At 39.9% G+C, this 19,820-nt stretch overlaps 1 protein-coding gene across 11 annotated transcripts in view; it reads left to right on the top strand.

Moving 5' to 3' along the window:
- Window positions 1-19,504, top strand: part of ZNF395 (zinc finger protein 395) — an 80,224-nt gene extending 60,720 nt beyond the window's left edge. For 6 of the 11 annotated variants that reach the window (XM_087929724.1, XM_026715991.2, XM_087929737.1 and 3 more), the window contains 7 exons: window positions 1,464-1,576; window positions 7,373-7,599; window positions 8,277-8,377; window positions 10,235-10,505; window positions 11,591-11,683; window positions 13,594-13,697; window positions 15,491-19,504. In XM_087929724.1, coding sequence (XP_087785850.1) covers window positions 1,464-1,576; window positions 7,373-7,599; window positions 8,277-8,377; window positions 10,235-10,505; window positions 11,591-11,683; window positions 13,594-13,697; window positions 15,491-15,602 — 1,021 coding nt within the window. In that variant the 3' untranslated portion in view covers window positions 15,603-19,504. The remainder of the gene's footprint in view (window positions 1-1,463; window positions 1,577-7,372; window positions 7,600-8,276; window positions 8,378-10,234; window positions 10,506-11,590; window positions 11,684-13,593; window positions 13,698-15,490) is intronic. The other 5 variants (XM_087929752.1, XM_087929767.1, XM_087929776.1 and 2 more) reach the window with 1 other exon arrangement.
- Window positions 19,505-19,820: the final 316 nt, after the last annotated feature.

Genomic DNA, 19,820 nt, shown 5'->3' with positions numbered 1-19,820 from the left:
CATGATCCACCCATTAGGCTACTGTAAACTTGCTCCATGAAGCATGTTTGGAGATAACCCAGTAGCTGCACTGGGGTGCAAATTACAACAGCATGATTGTTGTCAAGATCATTCTACCAGGGTAAGGATCTTTTCTATTTTGAAGTTGCTATACTGGTTATTAGTAAGCTTTAGGGCCCAATTCAAAGTGCTGGCCATTACTTTTAAAGCCCTCTACTTGTCAATATTGAGCTATAACCAGCAGTGTCTTGCCAACCTAGAATTTGCCTCTTTGGTAGGGTTATCTAAATCAGGGGTCTCCAACCTTGGTAACTTTAAGACTTGTGGACTTCAATTCCCAGAGTTCCTCAGCCAGAGGTGGCCGAGGAACTCTGGGAGTTGAAGTCCACAAGTCTTAAAGTTACCAATGTTGGAGACCCTGATCTAAATTGAGTCCTTTTTCCATGCAGGGTACCTAAGGTGTGGGCTATATGATAGACCTTCTTGATAGTGGCCCCTCTTTATGAAACGAGCTACTCCTGGAAGGATAGAGAGCTTCATTCCTCTTTGCTTTATAAAAGCAAGTTTAAGTTGTATTATGTTTTGCACAGGGCTTTTGGCCATTATATTATGTCTGAGCAGCCATTATAAATGGTAGTATTGTTGTTGTTATAATTTGTTCGTAATGATTGTATTTTAGAAAGTCTTTTGCTGCTGCCCTGTATCCGTAGAGGCTGGGGCAGCCTATAAAAACTGTAATAAAGTAAGTAAACAAATAAATCCTAAATGCTGCAAAATGAATTAAGAACAAAAAAAAAAATGAGGCAATAATGCCAACAGAATTGATCTAAAAGCTTAACCTGCTACTGTCCAATTGAAACAGTCATGTTGCTTTGATATGTTTCAGCTTTCTGGTGTTTTAGGAAACTACTACAATTTATTTTTCACCCCAGTGGGTAGAGAACTCTTCTACCTGCACACTTTCCTTGAGGCCCAGCCCCTCCAAAATTATAACAGGCTCCTAATAAATAAGAAATTCCCAATACTTCTCTGGTCTGCTTGTTTTTAAAATTGACAGTGGAAGCTTTTCCTGAGGTATGCTTTATGACCAGCAGGGAAGGGGTGGAGTTGTTCTTGTTAAAAACTCCCTTTAGAAATCTTCATCCTGGAGATGGAAGAGACAGGAGCGCTTTCCTGAGTACAAATCTTGTGCTGATCCAGAAGAAAACACCTGGATTCACTTGGATTTGTGGTTGTTAATGGCTTGTTTAAAAGTTGAGACTTTGATCAAAATGCTTTACTGGTTGCTTTTTAAACAATTAATTTGTGCCGGAGGAAGAAAGTCTTGCAAGAAAACAAATGCAAAAGGCATGAAGCACTTGAGATGGAATTGTCTGGTGAGCAACGTCTTTGCTAGGATAGTTGGTCTGTTGATTCTTTTTGGAGGAACCATCTTATCCTTCCCCCTCCTTCTCTCATTGCAGGAAACCAGATGCTGCAGTAGAGATGGATGAGATGATGGCAGCAATGGTGTTAACCAGCTTATCCTGTAGCCCTGTGGTACAGAGTCCTCCTAACAATGATGCCAGCATCTCAGGTAAGTTTGATGGCAAAGGGCCTCTTATGGCCATTTGGCATTCTGTGCCAAAAAACAACAACACCTGTTTTAGCGCATGCAGTGAAAACACTCTGGGGCCACAGTGACTTAATTGTATCAGCCCAAATGGATGTTTTCCTGTTGTTGTTGGAATGCAAATTCCAGGATTCTGCCTTGCTGGCTGGTGATTCTGGATAGTTCCAGCACATTTGGAGAATGCCAAGCTGGGAGTTATTATTTGGAACACTGATGTTTCAGTATTTGCTTTTTCCTGAATACACCTGAGAATTTAGGTTATCCACAAAAATATCTTAGCTTTTCTTTTTTTGAGGCAATAATGTGGGCAATCTGGAGCTGGAATATTAGGCTAATGTGCACAGAGCAGTTTTCAGCTTATTTTAAAAAAATAATGCAAATGAGTCTGATTAAAAAAATGTCCATTAATTATAGATATGAAATTTCCACCCTGTAACAATGATTGCAGGGGAGAATTCTGTCTCTGATGATGCTAATGTCAGAGAATTGAGTTCCTTTGTTTTTTTTTTTAAAAAGTCATTAAGAAAACTTCTGTATTTTAATTGGAAGTATTTTAATTCTGTTGAAGAGCCTTTTTTGGGGTAAGTGTTATTCATACTTGTTGATTTTTAATTGTTGGGCCACTTTGTAACTCAATTTTAGAAGTTGTGGAAAAAAGAAAATGGCATAAATAAAGGGAGTAGAATAGCAACCCAAGTGCCTTGGCCAACACGCAGACTGTTCAATTCAGCTTTCAGGGAGATCCAACTTTTCTGTTCTACTTCTTTAGTCTTTTGGGATTCTTGGCTATCTGCCTTAAATCAGTGTTTCTAAAGCACTCATTTCTTTCTAGCTTTCTTCGTGTTAAACGGCTCACATATCTCTTTCTTATGTCCTGGACAAGTTTTTCTCAAAAGTAGGCCATACCCAGTTCAGATCCAAATATTTATTCCAGCTGTGAGGTTTAAGAATGAAGTGCTCATCATAGTTAACCAAGTCCCCTTTTGATACCTTCTAAGGTTCTACCAGATTTTCCGTCCCAGCTCTTCTCTCTTTACCATGATTTTACTAAACCCTTTTTGCCTGACATTCTGGCTCTCTTATGTACTTAGCATTTCAGACGTTTCCGAACTCTTGAAGATCTGCCCCAAAATATCCTGACATAAAGTGAATTTGTTAATATTGTCTGGTGAACTGTTTAAAAGTTGCAGAGTAGGGATAAGGAAAGATGGTCTATAGGGCACTTTTGCAGTTCTTGTTCCTCTTGATGAAGAATGCATGAGCAAGTTTCCCCAGAGACTGTCCCATGTTCCTGAGTTCTAGCACATAAGGAGAATACCTTGCTTCTGACATCTCCTTGATGCTCACCATTTCTGCTGCAAAACATTGAAATGCTCTTCTTCCTTGGCTCCTAAGAAAATAAGAAAGGGATTATTATTATTATTATTATTTATTATCTTTCGCTTCCTTCCACTATAGGAGAATGCTGATTTGAGAACATGTTCTGTGAGAACAGACTGAACAAACTTGAGATGTTCAATCTGAAGAAAAGAAGACTTAGGGGGCGCATAATAGTCAAGTTCAGATACTTAAAAAGGAAGATGGCCATGAATGTTTATCCATGGCTCTAGAAGAAACCTGGGAAATAATGTATATTAGTTGTAGCTATTCAGATTTCAGTTAAATATAAGGAAACACTCGATGGTAAAATCTATACAACAGGAAAATAGCTCAAAAGGTGGAGGTGGTCGTTTCTCCATCTCTAGAGAATTTTAAGATGTTGGATAGCTGCCTCCCAGTTTAATTGATTTTTGTGCACATTGAAGGTTAGGATTCTTAGACCTTCCGGCTGGGCAATTCTGGGAGTTGAAGCCCACCCACATACCTTAAAGTTGCTTAGTTTGAAAAGATGATCCGTATGGTCTCTTTCAACTCTATGATTCTTCTATTTTCTTGAATGGCTGTTTCCATTTGCCATATCCCTTACCTCTTGGCTCATGTTTCAAAGCCTGAAGATAAGGATTTAATTATGAAAACCAGCACAACACTTGTGGGTTATGTAGAGAAAATATACCAGAGTATTGATATGCCATTATGAAATGAGGAAGATGTAGTTCCAGAGGTGGTATTTAGCAGGTTCTGACCAGTTCTGGAGAATCGGTAGCAGAAATTTTGAGTAGTTCAAAGAACTGGCAAATACCACTTCTGACTGGAGATTTTACAGTATCTTTCCCCTGCCATGCCCACCGAGCCATGCCCACAGAACCAGTAGTAAAAAAAATACCACTGTGTAGTTCCCATAGGTAGGCTGCTGTTCGCACCTAGTTGTGTAGCTTCACAAATCACCACAAAAACACCCACAGGTAGAGAGGCCAGTTCATAGCCTCTGTTGGGTGTGTATATAGATTCTTGAATCCCGCCCTCTCCCCCAATTCTTTAAACTTTTGTTCCTCTTTCTCCTTTAATTTTTATCAATTTCTGAATTTATGGGACTAGAATCCAGAAGAGGGGGCTGTAAGCTCAGCATGTTGCATGTCAGAGGGAAGAAATCAATACTGATTGGCTGATATTCTTAGATAAATTGTGGTGGTATTCAGGGAGATGAGTTAATTTGTGGCTGATTTGAATTGTGAGTTGCTGAATATGCCTTCTAGTTTGATTTGTTTGAATACCCAGCCTATAATACTGTCATAATACTTCCTGATCCTTCTCTACCAAAATACTAATAAGTTTAAATACTTAGGTTTTTGAACGCTACCACCTATCTTGGCAGGGGGTCCCCAAAAGTAGGAATGGGATTGTGAGGATAAACTGGTAGGTGGGAAAAGGGTACTGCCCACCCCTCTTTCAGACCACCAAATCTCTTTAAATATCCTTTTGCCTACTAAGTTTGAGCCAAATTCAATGTTTTTGCCATTTCATATTTACTCAAGCTATAATTACAAACTAGGAAGAAGATCATGAAGAACTTTTTTTTTTTTTGCAAAACAGTCTGTGAGAAGCCTGCAAGTAGAATCCCTTGAGACTGGCTGTTTGTGGCAAGCAGTAAAACCTTACCTATAATCCCTCCAGTACACCCAGCCACTGGAGAATTGCTAGAAAAACAGCTGGCTGGATTAGGAATGGGTGTCTGCAGTCTCAGTGGAGGGAGGGAGTTGTGTAATCCAACCCCTGGCTGCCGTTTCCAGTTGGATGCTCAGACCTATTACGGGAGTAATAGGCACCAAGAGGAGCCAGTGTCTTTATATGGAGGCACTTCCCATAAGCCTCTTTGGACCCTCTATGTGTCTGTTTAAAAATAGGAGCATTCCAGTGTGGGAAATGCAGGTGCTTCAGAGTCAAAACTAGGGCAGCCAGGCCTGTATGTCTGGATGCTGGACTGGCAGTGAAGGTGTGAAAAGGCTTCTGAAACTGAGAAGAGGTGGAATATCCTGTGGCTTTTCCTGTCATTCCCTTCCCGATTCCAATTTTACAGAGAAATGTTATATATGAAAATATGAATTCATCTTTATTGAATTCAGCAGAATTTTGTCTCAGAAAATGTTGATAGGACTGTAGTCTCAGTAGGTGGCAGAATTTTGTAAACTTACTCTGAGTTGGAAACTAAGCAGGGTTGGGCCTGGTTAGTACTTTAAAGGGAGGCTGTCAGGGAACGCCAGGGATGTAGGCTAGGTTGGAAAGTCCACACAACATCCTGAAAGTGGCAGTCCACTTTTGTTTTGTGGCCATGGAAACTGTAGGGCCATGCCCATAAAGTCATTTGGAGTCAAGCTTTTTTACTTCTTAGACACAATTATATTGCATTTTTGGATAAAGAGATAAGTTTGGTACAGGTGTTCCATTCACTAATCAAAATTTATGCCAGGCTGTTTTTGGATTCTTAAATGTGCGTATAAGAACCAAGTTAGGCTTTGGAGCTGGATGTCTCCTTCTAAGATGGAATCTATTTGTCTAGAACTCATCAGTTTTTGTTCTGTAAAGAGCAATTCTACTATGTGATTTCTTTCCTCCGCCCTGCAGTTTAAAGTCTTTAATTCTTGGTTCATTATCTCTGTATGATTTACACTTAACATAGTGTTACTTCTGGTATGGATCCATTGTGAGTTTGTATTCCTTTCTGGCTAGTTTTCCTGGCTGCATTGTGAAAATATGATCAGTAAATCTCAGCTGAGATTTAATCAGTTCATAAAATGCCTCAGAAAAAGAGTTGTAACAAGATATTCAGCATCAATAGAATGATTTATTTTAAAAAGAACACCAGAAAAGGCACCATTACATTTGATGTAAAGGGGAAGATGAACCAATTTTTAAAGAATCTAAGGATAATATAATGTGTCACAATATTGTGGCAAAATGTAACATTTTAGTTTCACACAACATTTAAATTAATGGCTAGGTTTTAACACTGAACAACAAACTAAGCAGCCCTGCTTTAGCCTAGTCTAGCAAGTTGTTAAGCAAAGCTGGCTGAGGAATTCTGGGAGTTGAAGTCCATAAGTCTTAAAGTTGCCAAGGTTGGAGACCCCTAGTTTAAACCCATCTGGAAGGGATCCTTTCAGCAACTAAATCCAACCCTCTCTCTGCTCAGCGCAAAAATCTAAAGCATCCTTGGCAGTCATTTGTCCAGTTTCTGGATGATTGCCTCTAAAGAAAGGGAGATTATCACCTCCCTTGATAATCAGTTTTACTGCTTTTTTAACCAAGTTTTTCCTAACATTAAAAAAGGTAGATTATTCAGAATTATATATATATTTTGTACAAAATCCCATTCGCATTCTATTTTATAGAATAGGGCCACTATAAACAAAACACTAAAATAATCTGTTAATAATCTGTTACGTTCTTTCGGCTCCCCTGTTCCCTGTTAGTAAATTACAGGGAAGCAAGTTTAGGTGACTTTTTTCAGTTTCTCACATTTCCTGTTCTTAGCAAAATTTGCAATATGAATATTTTTGTGTTTGTTTTAAAACTTCAAATGCTAACAGTAAAAAGCAGACTACTGTATGGAAACACAGATTTTCTTGCCACATTGTGCTTCAATTGGCAAGCTCTTGGGAGGCAAGTAATTATTATGAATTATGCTGATTTCCTGCCTACTTTAAGAATAATGTAATCTAAACTGGCCTACCTCTTCTAGAATGGTTGCAGGAATTAGGTAGGTCTAGTTTAATGAAAAGGAGGACTAGGGAAGACATGATAGCAGTGTTCCAATATCTCAGGGGCTGCCACAAAGAAGAAAGAGTCAAGCTGTTCTCCAAAGAACCTGAGGGCAGGACAAGAAGCAGTATCCATTGCTAAACTAATCAAGAGAGAAGCAACTTAGAACTAAGGAAAAATTTCCTGACAGTTAGAACAATTAATCAGTGGAACAACTTGCCTCCAGAAGTTGTGAATGCTCCAATACTGAAAGTTTTTAAGAAGATGTTGGATAACCATTTCTCTGAAGTGGTATAGGGTTTCCTGCCTTGGCAGGGAGTTGGACTAGAAGACCTTCAAGGTCCCTTCCAACTCTATTATTCTGTTCTATTCTGTTCCGTTCTATTCCATTCCATTCCATATATTCTATTCTGTTCTGTTCGGTACCACTTCCCTCCATCTGTGCCTTTGTCAGGGATGGGGAACCATGGCCCTTGGCTCAGAAATTCTAGGAGTTCAGAAGTCATAAAAGGGTCGTGGCTTCCCACTCTTCTCTATGTAAAAAAGATGAAAGTGCTAAACTTAACTGCTCAAGAGCTCAATAAAACGATGATTCACCTGTTTATCCTCTCGTCCTGTCTTCAGCATCCCAAGCAACCTGTGATGCCTGGAAAGAGAGCGGTGACATGTCAGATGGTGGGAGCAGTACCACAAGCGGGCACTGGAGTGGCATCTCCACCCCTTCTCCCCCACACTCAGAGGCCAGCCCCAAGTACTCAAACGAGGCCTTCAGTTCTCCTCGGGCTGATGATGGCTTTGAAACGGACTCGGATCCCTTTGTCTTCGAAGAGCCTGCTCCAAGGAAAAGGAAGGTACATAATATGACCATAAGATAGGGAAGGAATTGTTCCATAGAAGCTGCAGGTCTAAATATAGATTTCTCCCTATCCGATCAAGAAAGAAAAATACCTATACAAGCCTGCTCTTCCAGAATTCGTATTTTTACTATCAGAGCTACATCATTACTGTTTCTATTCACTCCATTAATTCCTGTTAAATAATTATTTGTTAGGACTTTTTGTATGCTGGCTTTCCCTCAAGATTTTATGTTTATCCCTCTCCCTATCAGTTTTTCACCTAAACAATATCCTATGATTAGGTGGGCCTGAGAGACAAGTAATTTCCATGCCTGAGGTGGACCTGAACCTGGGACTTCCAAGATTTAACACCATCATCATGATACCATCCTAATTCTCATTTTTATTGGCAACTGTTTTAACTCTGATTGGTTAACAGTGGAATTTTTGATTTTGTGGAATTGATTTTGATTTTGTAGAATTGATTTTGATGTGAATAGGACTTACTTTTCATGTCACTTTGATTTCTTATTTTAGAAAGTTGATATAAAACTCAAGACTTTCTGAGAATTGTTAACTTCAACAGAATCAAGGGAAATGGTACTGTCACCAGTAGTTAAGAATCCTGAGAGGTTAAGTTTTGCACAACTTATATATGGCCATGAATTAACTTAGAGTTGTTTTTGTTCTAGAATTCAGTGAAAGTGATGTACAAATGCTTGTGGCCCAACTGTGGCAAAGTCCTTCGCTCCATTGTTGGAATTAAGAGGCACGTGAAGACGCAGCATCTGGGGTAAGGCCTTAAATTGCAGTTAAGTCATATTTGCACAGTTATATTGGAAAGGATCACCAGTTGATATAATTATATTTCAAAACAGTAACTGGAGTGGGGACAGTTTGATGCTAAATCTGAACTTTTGATGGGCTTCTTCCATGAATTTTGGTGGACTGCAGACGATGATCCTTGCCCCAGCTAACCATGTAAAAGGTGCCTGGGGTCCCCATTTTTATTCCAGTAGTAGCTACCCCATGAGTTCATTGGTGTTTTCCAGTCATCCCGTTATAATGCACTTTTCCTTTATGAGGCTGCAAAGATGATACGATGAGTAACTTACTGAGTCAAGTTCAGGCTCCGGATATAAAGTTCACTTTATTTGAAAAGGCCCAGATCAGAGATAGTTACTGATTTGAGGTTGGGCACATTTGAAAGAAGGTAGAGATACTTACAAAACGTTTGCTTTGGTGTGCACAGTTAGTCACAAAGCACTCATTTACCACACGGCTAATGGTTGCAGGATCTTCATAGTATCTCCTGTAGTTCCCCAGAATGGGTGTTAGTATGCTTAGTTCTTTCTTTTTGTGTGGGGCTGTTGGACACATTTCTAAACAAAATATGATGTGTTCATCCACTCCTTATGATCAGTGAGATTTTAAAATGCCAACTTTTCAGTTAAGTTAAAACTGAAGTGAAAAAAGTGAATTAAAGCTAAAATGATATTGAACATTGAACTTAGCTCAAGTTCTCTCGATAATTTATCATCAGTTTTTGAATCATCTTCTCTGACAGGATGGGGTTGTATTTATTGGAAATTTCTGGAAGAGAGCTCTTATTTTGGTAGGCAGTCATTTATTTCAAGTTGGCCTGGTCTTTTTTTTTGTGAGTTAGAGAATATAATTTAGTCTGGTTTTGAGCATTGCCAACTATTTTCTCTGGCTTGAATGCAGTCCTGGTTACCTGGCTAGAAATGACTGAACCTTATTTGATATTTGCTGTGTGGTTGTGTGGCCCTCTTGTGGGGAGAATTGGTTATACTTTTTCCATCTTTTTAAATATCTTCTTTTGCTTTCAGTGATCTTTAGTTCTGTTGAGTTTTCCTTCCTTGGCTAACTTTTTCCTTGTTGACTTTGTTCTTCTAGCAGCTGAATTATTTTAATAGTGCATAATACCAAGGCAGCTCGGATGTTAAATTCTTAATGGAGTTAGATGAAAATTTTTGCAGTCCACAGGGAAGGTTTTCACTCACCAGAAAATGGTTCTGCTCCAAAAGTCTTTGCACCAGAAAGGGATCAAGTGTACCTGAAAAATTACTCCCATCTTGTTGTGCCTGTTACAGCAGATAGACTTAGTTCTGGGTTCTTCCATTTGCTAGTCTATGAGCAGAATGTTACCCTGAAAGAAAAGGATTTACTGGGATTCCATAAAACAGTTCTTGGTTCTGCTGACAAATGTAGAAGAATTTCAGAATTTGCCAGAAAATGTGTGTCCATCTCAGTGGGTAAAGGAGGATTAGCAGAGCTGATGAGAGAGATGTTAGAGATGGTATTAACTTGTCTATGTTGGGGTTGTGGATAAGAAAATTCTCCAGATAACATATACCTCTCCTTTCATATTCAGGGACAAAAACCCTAGATCAGGAGTGTCAATCTGGCAGGTGTCATGTTGTCATCACGTGACATATTGTAATTTCTCCCCCTCCCTTTAGCTAAACCAGGGGTGGGTGTGGCCAGTGTGTGACACATCCGGCCCATGGATTGTGAATTTAACATCCCTGCTCTAGATTGTTTCAGCTTTTGTAACAAAACGCTGGAAAACTTTACTTGGAAGTTACCTTATTTATTCCATATCTCCTTCTTTCCTCAATGCCTGCAGAGATGGTGCCAACTCTGACCAGAGAAAACGGGAAGAAGATTTCTACTACACTGAGATGCAAGTGAAGGAGGATGCACTTCCGGAATCTTCAGTTGTTGCTCCCAATCCCACTGCAGGTTCCTCTCCTATTGTCATCCAACAGGCTGCCTCTCAGCCAGAGGCTCTCATTCTGGATCAGGCAACCCCCTTGGAGCCTCATCTGGCCAGCGGTGCCCTCAGCCAGTCGGCCCCCAGTTCCTTCTGGCACATCCAGGCTGACCATGCATACCAGGTAAGTCAGTGCCCACCTGCGCCCCAGTGTTAAGACTCCGTATTCCTCCTGAAGGTGTTTGGAATTCTCCTGTGGAATTGTTCACCCTAATAAATAAACAGCCCCTCAGTTATGTTTGGGTAGTTAAATGGCAGGGTTGCAGTTCTGAGAGTAGTGGTAGCAAGGTGGATGATTCACGTTTCAAATAAAGAATAAGGTAAATGCAATTACCTTTCTAAGCATTCATATTCTTTCTCTGTTCACTTATACTTTGGGGCAATGTGTTAGAGAGTGAAAGAATAATGCATCTTTCGCTCTTCTGTCACAGTTAATGTGTTCATCCTGTAAAGAATAGTAAAGGGATTGGGTATGGTGAGTCTAAAAAAAGGGAGGCTAAGGGAGACATACTAGCAGATTTTTCATAAGTGAAGGCCTATCATGGGAAGAGGATATGGATATATTTTCCAAAGTGCCTGAGGGCAAGGCAAGAACCAGTGGAAGCTCTATAGAGAGAGAGATTCAGCTTCAAAGTATTGAGTAGTTTCCTATCCATGAGACTATTAAGCATGAATCGTAGGGTCGTGATTGCACTATCTTTGAAGGTTTTTAAATAAATCAAAAAATAAATTAAAAATTTATTTTTAAATAATAAAAATAAACCCAAAGAACCTGTAGGTAGGACAAGAAGCAATGGATGGAAACTAATCAAGTAGAGAAGCAACTAGAACTAAGGAGACTCTTCCTGACTCTTAGAACTATTAACCAGTGGAACAACTTGCCTCCAGAACTTGTGGGTGCTCCAACACTGGAGGTTTTTAAGAAAAGATTGGACAATCATTTGTCTGAAATATGGTATAGGGTTTCCTGCCTAAGCAGAGGGTTGGGCTAGAAGACCTTAAAAGTCCCTTCCAACTCTGTTATTTTGTTAAACATTGGACAGCTTTTTGTTGAGATGGTTGAGGATTCCTGCACTTGAGTAGCGGGTTGTCTAAAAGACTTCCTATGTCCTTTTTCCAACACTATGTTTTCAAGTGTTGAGAAAATTCACAGAAAGTGAACGTGAAAATGCTTTTCATTTCTTAAGACAGACGTTTTTCTCTACTTAGGCTCTGCCATCTATTCAGATTCCTGTATCCCCGCACATATTCACCAGCATTAGCTGGGCTGCTGCAACCTCAACCATCCCTACTCTCTCACCGGTGAGTCTGACAACTTTATACACTAAAACTCTCATAATGAACTTTAACTGGGTAAAGTGATATGTTGCAGGGCAATAATTTTTGAACCTAGGAACCTCAAATGTATTAGCTTAAAAATATGCATTCAAATCTGGGACCCGTAACTTCTGATGGACTGACATTTGAGATATTTTTAGGGCTGCATCAGTTCTACTGGCTGCTGGGCTATTGCAGTCACATGATCATCAATTTTCAACATTCTGTAACAGTTTCCCAGCCAGTCTTGCAATCCCTTGCTCCCTCCCCCACCCAGCAGCAAACTTGCCTCCTGGAAAAAGAGACCAGGGGAAGACAAGGAAAGGAAGAAGATTTCCAGTTCTCCCTACCAGATTCCCACAAGGAATCTCAATGGGGAATTCAATAAGAGATCAGGTGATACTACTTCTCCCATTGCTTTTTTGACTGCCCTTCACCATCATGTTCTGATAAGGAAACATGTTTGAAATGACAACTCAGCGGGACATAAGGTTTATTTACCTGCCTACTTATTTATTATTAAATTTATTTGCCCCTATCTCATGTCAAATGACTCCACAACAGGCCTGTCAAACTGGCAGCCGTGGGTCAGATGTGTCACAGGCAATGCCCACCTCAGCTCCGCAAAGGCAAAAAAAAGTGATGATATGTCATGTGACGCGATCGAGTTTGACACCCATGCTCTAGAATCTAGAAAGTTGCCTGGTTATACTGAAGGAGAGAATCTGGATTAGTTCAGAAGATTGTTTCAAAAATATATTACATGTACTTGGTGGGTGGCATGTTCTGAGAAAGCTGTGGTTTTTAAAGATCCCTTTATGCATGATTATCTTACGAAATTTGCTACCACAAATTAAAAATAGATTTTCTTTTTTCTGTATGAGCAAACAGAAAAGTTCAGTTGCCTGTCAGCCTGAAAAAAATAGTCGCCTCTCTCCCAAAATAAGGCATTTGTAAACAAATGTTTCCAGAACATCCAATCCAAGTGACAACTCATGATTTAATTGGGGGTAACTGCCAGAATCCCGACACCAAGTTGCTAGACAGGGGTTTTTAGTTTCCAAAACTTTGAACTTTGATTTGAGTTGAACTGAGAAATAAAAAAGTCAACAAGACAGGGAGAATCTTATCAGTTAAAAGTATGATGCAGCATTCATAAAATTGTAGTTAGGGGGTTCAGCTGCAAATATTCGGAAGATGAAAAAGGAGATCTAATCAAATTTTTGTCAAGTTATAGCAGCCTCGTGCAGTTTGGAAAGTGTTAGCCAGAAGTTCAGTTTTCAAATTCTCTGAATCCTACAATTCTGAAGGGTGCTGAATTGGGAAAGGAAAAAATGGGAGAAGGGATCTTTCCAATAAAATACCACTTCTTATTTCTTCTCTACACATCTGCCCCACTCCTAGTCCCTGTGTAGTAAAGACATATTTCAGATGAAAATCAATGTAAAAATATTCCTTTTTTCACTCTCCAGACTGATTGCTTTCTTCTTATATAGATATGGAAACGTCACATTTGTGGTTGTCTTTATTGGAGAAGGCATTTTAGAGATTGTGGCCAGGAGAAGAGAAAATGAGAATTAAAGAGAATATCTGTATTGAGAAGCAGCATACCTCAAAAATAATAGCAGCTTGTGTTCTTCCCAGAAGTATTACTTTGAAAAAAAGAAACGTTGAACTAGATACGAGTTTCTGTAATCTGGCAGGGCACCAGTTATCTGGAAATTGATATTTTTATTTTGATATTTTAAAAGAAGAAAACGCCCTCGTAGTATCAAAGCAAGTTTACAATTTTCACCTGAGTAGAAAATCCTTTCAAAGTCTTTTAAAGCACCCACCCATAATCATTTAAGGCAGAATAATAAAACCCAAATAAACCAAAAGGGTTTTTCTTGCAGGTTCGGAGCCGGTCTTTGAGTTTCAGTGAACAGCCACCCCCGCCTCCAGTGCTGAAATCCCAGTTGATTGTTGCATCCCCCCCAAGAGCACCCAGTGGCACCAGGTAAGACCTGGAGAAGACACAGACTGAGCTACTTCAAGCAGGGCTGGGAAATAGCGGGTGTCAGATGCGCTCAGAAAGGAAAATGTGGGGGAATTGTTCTTTCGAATTTTGAACATGTGCTGCTTGGCTTGGGCTCAGAGGAAAGAGCATTCTGCCTGAAATTTTGGCTATCTTCTGCCAGAAGAAGTAGACACGCATGTGCTGCAGGTTTTTTTTTAAGATCGGTGGCCTGATTGAGCATAAGGCAGATTTGTATGTTTGGTCATTTTTAGGCAAAATGTCTAGATTCACACATGGCACTAAACCATAAACAACAATGAAATGTTTGAATCCAACACTGTGTTTCATCAGCTCTAGTTACAGTAGAGGCAACCTCTGTTTTCCAGCCTTCAAACAACATTTCGATTGTGCTGCTGAAATTGATGGCAAATAAGTTTGATTTGTACAGCACAATCTATTGTTTGTTTGTTTTTACTAATTTTAGGAAGAACGAGTGGATAATGTGCACTTGGGGCAGTTGTGTCTGAGCCAGGATCGTGTGAGCCTTAGCTTAGTATAAGTAGTTTTCACTCACTGGCTGCAATTGGGACTGGCAACTTTGTAATTAAGCAGTTGCAGCTGTAAAGTGGGACTCTGGGATTATGCTAACTTACAACGTCAGTTCCAACTGCAGTTGTGAAAGCGAATCCCCTGGGATTGTTAAGTGCAACATCTTGTGTATGATTTAACGACTTTCTGCCAGCTTCTCCAATGACTTCGCTTTTTGGAAGCTGACTGTGAAGGTTGCAGATACCAATCATGTGATTGTAGAATGCTGTGACCATTGTAAATGCTCCCGAATCATGCTCACATGGCTGTTGGGAAACTGTGATGGTGATAGCTTTGGAGACTAGTCATAAATCTCCTTTTTCAGCAGCGTTTTAATTATGAACAGTCACCGAACGAATGGTTGGTAAGCAAGGACTGCCTGTATATGAACTTGCCGTACACAGGAATAGGCTCCAATTGCAAGTTCTTGGCTAATTAACAAGAGCCTTTTTGTGGGTGGAAAAGAACACTAGTCTTCTGACCAAGGCTTTCGAGACCGTAATTACGCACACACTTATTTTAAAAACAAGTTTTGTGTTATTGCAACACTGGGAATTATTTTCCTTCCCAGCTGGTAATGAATCTCAAATAGTCCCTCAAGATAAGCACCCACTTGTCTTTCCGGTGAAGTGCTGCCAAGAACAGAAGTGTCAACTGAATTAGAAAAGAAACTAACCAAAGTACAAAAGAGCTTCAAGAATGAATCTGAACCGAACGAATGACTTTGCTTCCTGCAAAGGTTTCGCCATCTTGGCCTGTCCTTTATACCTTATGGGAGGGGCAATCACCTCCCAGCCTTACTCCCAAGTCGCCCCTTTCGTTTCAGCTGCTTGCCTTCTAGCAGCTCTGCGCACATGTGCACTGGGAACAGGCTCCCCTTGTTCCTCGGCCTCTTTGCTGCCGGACTCCGGGGGCTCCGGAGGCAGTACCCCACTCTCAAATGGTCCTGGCCCCATCTCTGCATCGGACACAAGACCCTTGTCCAAGTCCTCTCCAGACTCCTGGACTGGTCCCCGTTCTTCACCACTGTCCAATTCCACTGCTGTCTGCACAGGCTGCCAGCAAACCACAATAACTAGCCCTCAGGACTTATAGGCGGAAGGCCCTAGGTTCAGCGCCAGGGTTTGTATCAGATGAGAGAGTCTTAATTGCTCAGTAGCTATTGTAAGTATATTCAATGGTTTTCTTTCTTTTGCTTTCTTTAGGAAAGTCCGTGGCGAAGCCAAGAAGTGCCGCAAAGTTTATGGCATTGAGCACCGAGACCAGTGGTGCACAGCCTGCCGGTGGAAAAAAGCATGCCAGAGATTTTTGGACTGAGAAGGATGTATCTGCATTCACACCCCTTTCTGGTGGGAAGTCTCAGAGGGCTTTCTCTCTTGCAGCTACCCAAGAGCAAATAGCCAGATCTCTGTATTTTGGCCACATCCAGGGCTCTGTTGTCTTGGAAGCAATTCCTGGTGCTTTGGCAGAAATCTCGCGAGCCACGTGTTTATCCCAAGCTCTGTATAGTCTATGTCTGCCAGGTTTTCTAATGTTCAGTGTTTTGTGGGAAAGCTTTTTCTACACATTTTTTTCCTTTTTTTTAAATGACAAATAACACAGCCTCCCTTTCTATTCTGTAAATAAGGAGGACAAAGGGAAAAAAAAGCTGATTGCTTGATCTGTCTTACAGACTTGTTTCTAGGTGGGTCCAGGGACCAAAGAACTTTGATCTGTTCCTCAGTATAGGGTGAGGTTGGCTGTTGTGGTTGGATCAATGACTGCAATGATGGAGGAGAGAAGCAACTGTTTCACCTCCCCTGAAGTCACGTAACCATTTAGAGAGTGCAAAAGGAGGACAGGAAGGGAACTACTATTAGCAGATGAGGACAGTTGCTCTACTAATGGACACTGTTGTTTCCCAGTTAATCCTCGGATGCCTGCACAGGAATTAGCCATTTGCATCCTTAATGAGCACTGCTTTTTATTTTGTTTTCTTTAGTTGCTGTTGGGAAATAATAACCCGCAAATTCCAAATCACCCTGAAGTGGAAGGAACGTAAAAATAATCTGGATTTTTTTAGCAATTGTAAACCCCAAAACAAATGCATTCTGTAAGAGTCTCAGAACTCTTCACTGATGTAACTGGCGGTTTAAGATGTATTTTGAGCATCCACAATACAACTTTTATTACTTGGATACCATAGGAACTTCACAATCTCCCCACTGTCACTCTATATACTATGTGGCAGTAAATTAAAGTTCTTTACACTGTATTTTTAAGTAAGAATCTGGATCCGTCTTGGTTTTCCCAACAGTGGGAATGTTTTCTGGAATATGAATTTGTCTTGTGCATATCACATTTTTAGTGATACAGCTGGGATCTTTCCCCCCCCTTAACAACTGTTCATTCTTCTGTCTTTATTAATTGGCTCCCCAAATCAGGCCTATCTTCCAGAGAAGAACTAGATGTTTAATTATTAGTTGAGTTTCCAATGAATGGTAATGTGTTTGGACAGTTTCATTTCTCTTCTAATTATCGTAGGAGCCTACAGGTAATGAGCAAAGCGCATAAAAACCCACGATTATGTTCTTCCTTCCTCTTCAGGTTCATCCCACCATGTGCCAGCAGTCTAAACCTTTGAACACCAAGTGAAGCAGCATTCCAAGATTTGCATATGAGAAAGCCTGAGCTGTTTTGTAGGGCATGCTGGTCCATGTTCAGTTTTTTGGGAATGCCCATTTATTTTGCCCTGCCGCCCCATTCATCGTTTCCATCCCATCTTTCTGGCCACCGAGTGATCCTAGATCCACAATCTATAGTCCCAGTCTCTCAGGATGTAGTTAGAAAAGAAAGAAATTGGAAATTGGGAGGGACACAGAGATATGCTGGAAATAGCACTTGAAGACAAGCCAACATTGTCTTAGAATTGATTGGGATTTAATGAATACAATTTTCAAAAATACTTGAGTCATCTGGGGGAAAAAATGAGCATTTTCCATTTTTTTTTGGTGTGTGTGTGGATTGAAATAATAACCAATAATTCCATCATTATAAATTTTTATTTTCTTCATGATCCATTGGCCTCAAAAACCTGAAAAATTGTAATAATCTATCCCCCCACCAGATTTCTATCTAACTATTGTTATAACCAAGTTTGGTTTAAACTTCAGTGAGAGACAGTGGAATTGGAAATGGTTGCCTGCTCTCCCAATATACTTGTTTTGCCTTCACACTTAATGTTGGTTGTATCATTTACACAAGGAACTGTGTATACACAAAGTATGTTAGCCAAGCTGTACAATTATTCCTTTCAATTTTCTGTGATTAACATGTATATGTTAAGATTCATATGACAGATTCCCTTGCAAATATTGTCTGTCTCCCTCCCTCTCTTCCTTCCTCCCTCCCCCCCCCCTCTTTCTCTGTGGTATCTGGTGGCATGAAGGTAGGCCAGGTGGATCTCAGTGGGATGGGGGAATACAATCCAATAAACCAAGTGTTAGACGGATGTTGCAATGGATGGTGGTTAGCCATGTGCCATCAACATAAGAGGCAAGGCTGAACTTTTGAGGCAGTGGGGTTTTTTAAAAGGAGAGTTACGGGTGCCTTGGCATCTGTTGGCCTAAGCTATGCATTTCTCTTCTTAAATTTCCCAAATCAATTAAAACGGATCTGAATTTTTCAGCCCTGCCATGCAGGAGGGTGGGGGCTCTCAGGGCTGCAGATGATGTGGTGGAGATGTGTGGAAGTTTACATTCAAAGTTGGCAAACTCAAAAATGCATGATCATAGGTGGTGCAATGCTGCTTCAGTGGCAAGCCTAATTAAATTTGATGGCTAGCTTCACCATGGAAGTCAATGTCATGCTATCAAAGAGCCATCAGTTTTGCTGATGGGGAAATGTGTTCTTCCATTTCAGAAGGCATGTGGCTTGGTTTGTTTACATTTTGCAGATGTAAAATGGCAACACCAATAGTAATGATAATGAAAATGGAAAATGAGGTATATTCGTAGGTATTTACATTGTTTTGAAGTTGTTTCTCTGCCTCTTTTCTCCCCTTCCCCAAAGCGTTTTGATAATCATGAGCCATAAACTAAAGAGATAAACCTCTTTCTGTAAAATAGTAACCGAACTATATGTCCTGGAGAATTATAATTTCCTTATATAAAAATGTGAGCCCTTTTATCTTTCTTTGAGGGTACTTTAAGGGATGGGTGGAAGAGTTTGAAAAGGAATTATGTATATTTTTGGTGCTTGTTGATTGCTCTTTTTTTTTGTAATCTTGTATAATTCACAGTCTGTCAGATTTTATTTTTCTAGCCTGGACATCTGATAGATGCTTAACTGATTTTGTAATTAGTTACAAATTAATTAGTTCAAATTGCAAATTAATATTTTGAAAATTAAAATTGAACTCAGATTTATATAGTGCAAATTCTGAATAGGGAATTTGGGAATATTGAAGTTCAGATAAGAGGTATTACTATTGAAGCTTCAGGTTTATAATAAAATGTGGGATTTTTACTTAAAATGCATTGCTTGGGTCACAATAGTCTGATTTCAGTGAAAATGTCTTGGAACTTAGAAAACGAGCTTGGCTTTGAAAATCATGCTTCATGTCAAAATACTAGTGGAAATTTGGGGAAAAATCCTCGATAAAATAATTTTAGCTTCGGGAGAAACCTCAAGTCTTTCCCTTCCCATTTGAGATACATTTCTCTCAGTTCTGCAGCTCTGGTTCAATGAGTTATTGGGAAACATTGAAAGGGGTTGATACCCTCCCTTCAATAAAAGCATAGGTTGCTAAACAGAAGTCCTTGGTCCTCATAAACAAACCCGGCCCTTTAAAAACTACAACTTGACCTCATCAAGGATGACCCATTACCAAGATACCCATTACCAAGATGATTTTACTGGGATTAGTGGCAAAACCTTAGGCTTCCGCCTGTCACAGAATGGGAGAGCCTTGATCTTACCAGTCTGTTTCTGATTACAGCTAAGTCAACAGAACTGTTGCTGTGGACCAGCCATCTTGGTTCAGTTGTTTGAGCAATGGTCTCTGCTAAGCAAAGCAGCCAGTTGTCAAAGCAGCCAGGAGTCATGATTTAGCAAGTGGATGAATGGTCTGATTTAACCATCCAAGAAGATGGATACTTCTTTTGATCTGTGACCGATGTTGCTCAAATTAGATTATTGATGCCATTGGCTCAGAACTTTCTCACAAATCAGCCAGATTTTTTTTTTTTTAAAAAAAACTTTTCGCTGCTTCTTTCTGTCCCCAAATCCAGAATCTCTGGATTTCTCCCATGAAAGTACATCATCTGCAACTTCCAAGCTAGAGCCATTCATGTTTGGAGGTTTAGGGCAGTGCAATTGCTTTTTCATTACTGACTAAACTATAAAACATAAAACATTTAACATTTGGGAGGTCTGATGGAGTTGATTCCGATAAACCCTCTTAATAAAAATATATATATTAAAAATACATAAATGTCCAAGGACTTTGAAATTTCTCACTTTAATGATAGCACTGCATTGCTCTGATTCTCTATG

Source organism: Pseudonaja textilis, chromosome 1, assembly GCF_049901715.1.
Source record: "Pseudonaja textilis isolate UNSWEBS1 chromosome 1, rPseTex1.2, whole genome shotgun sequence".
NCBI classification, from domain to species: domain Eukaryota; kingdom Metazoa; phylum Chordata; class Lepidosauria; order Squamata; family Elapidae; genus Pseudonaja; species Pseudonaja textilis.
The sequence above is the reverse complement of the archived record's forward strand: the minus strand, read 5'-3'. Positions and strand labels throughout refer to the sequence as shown.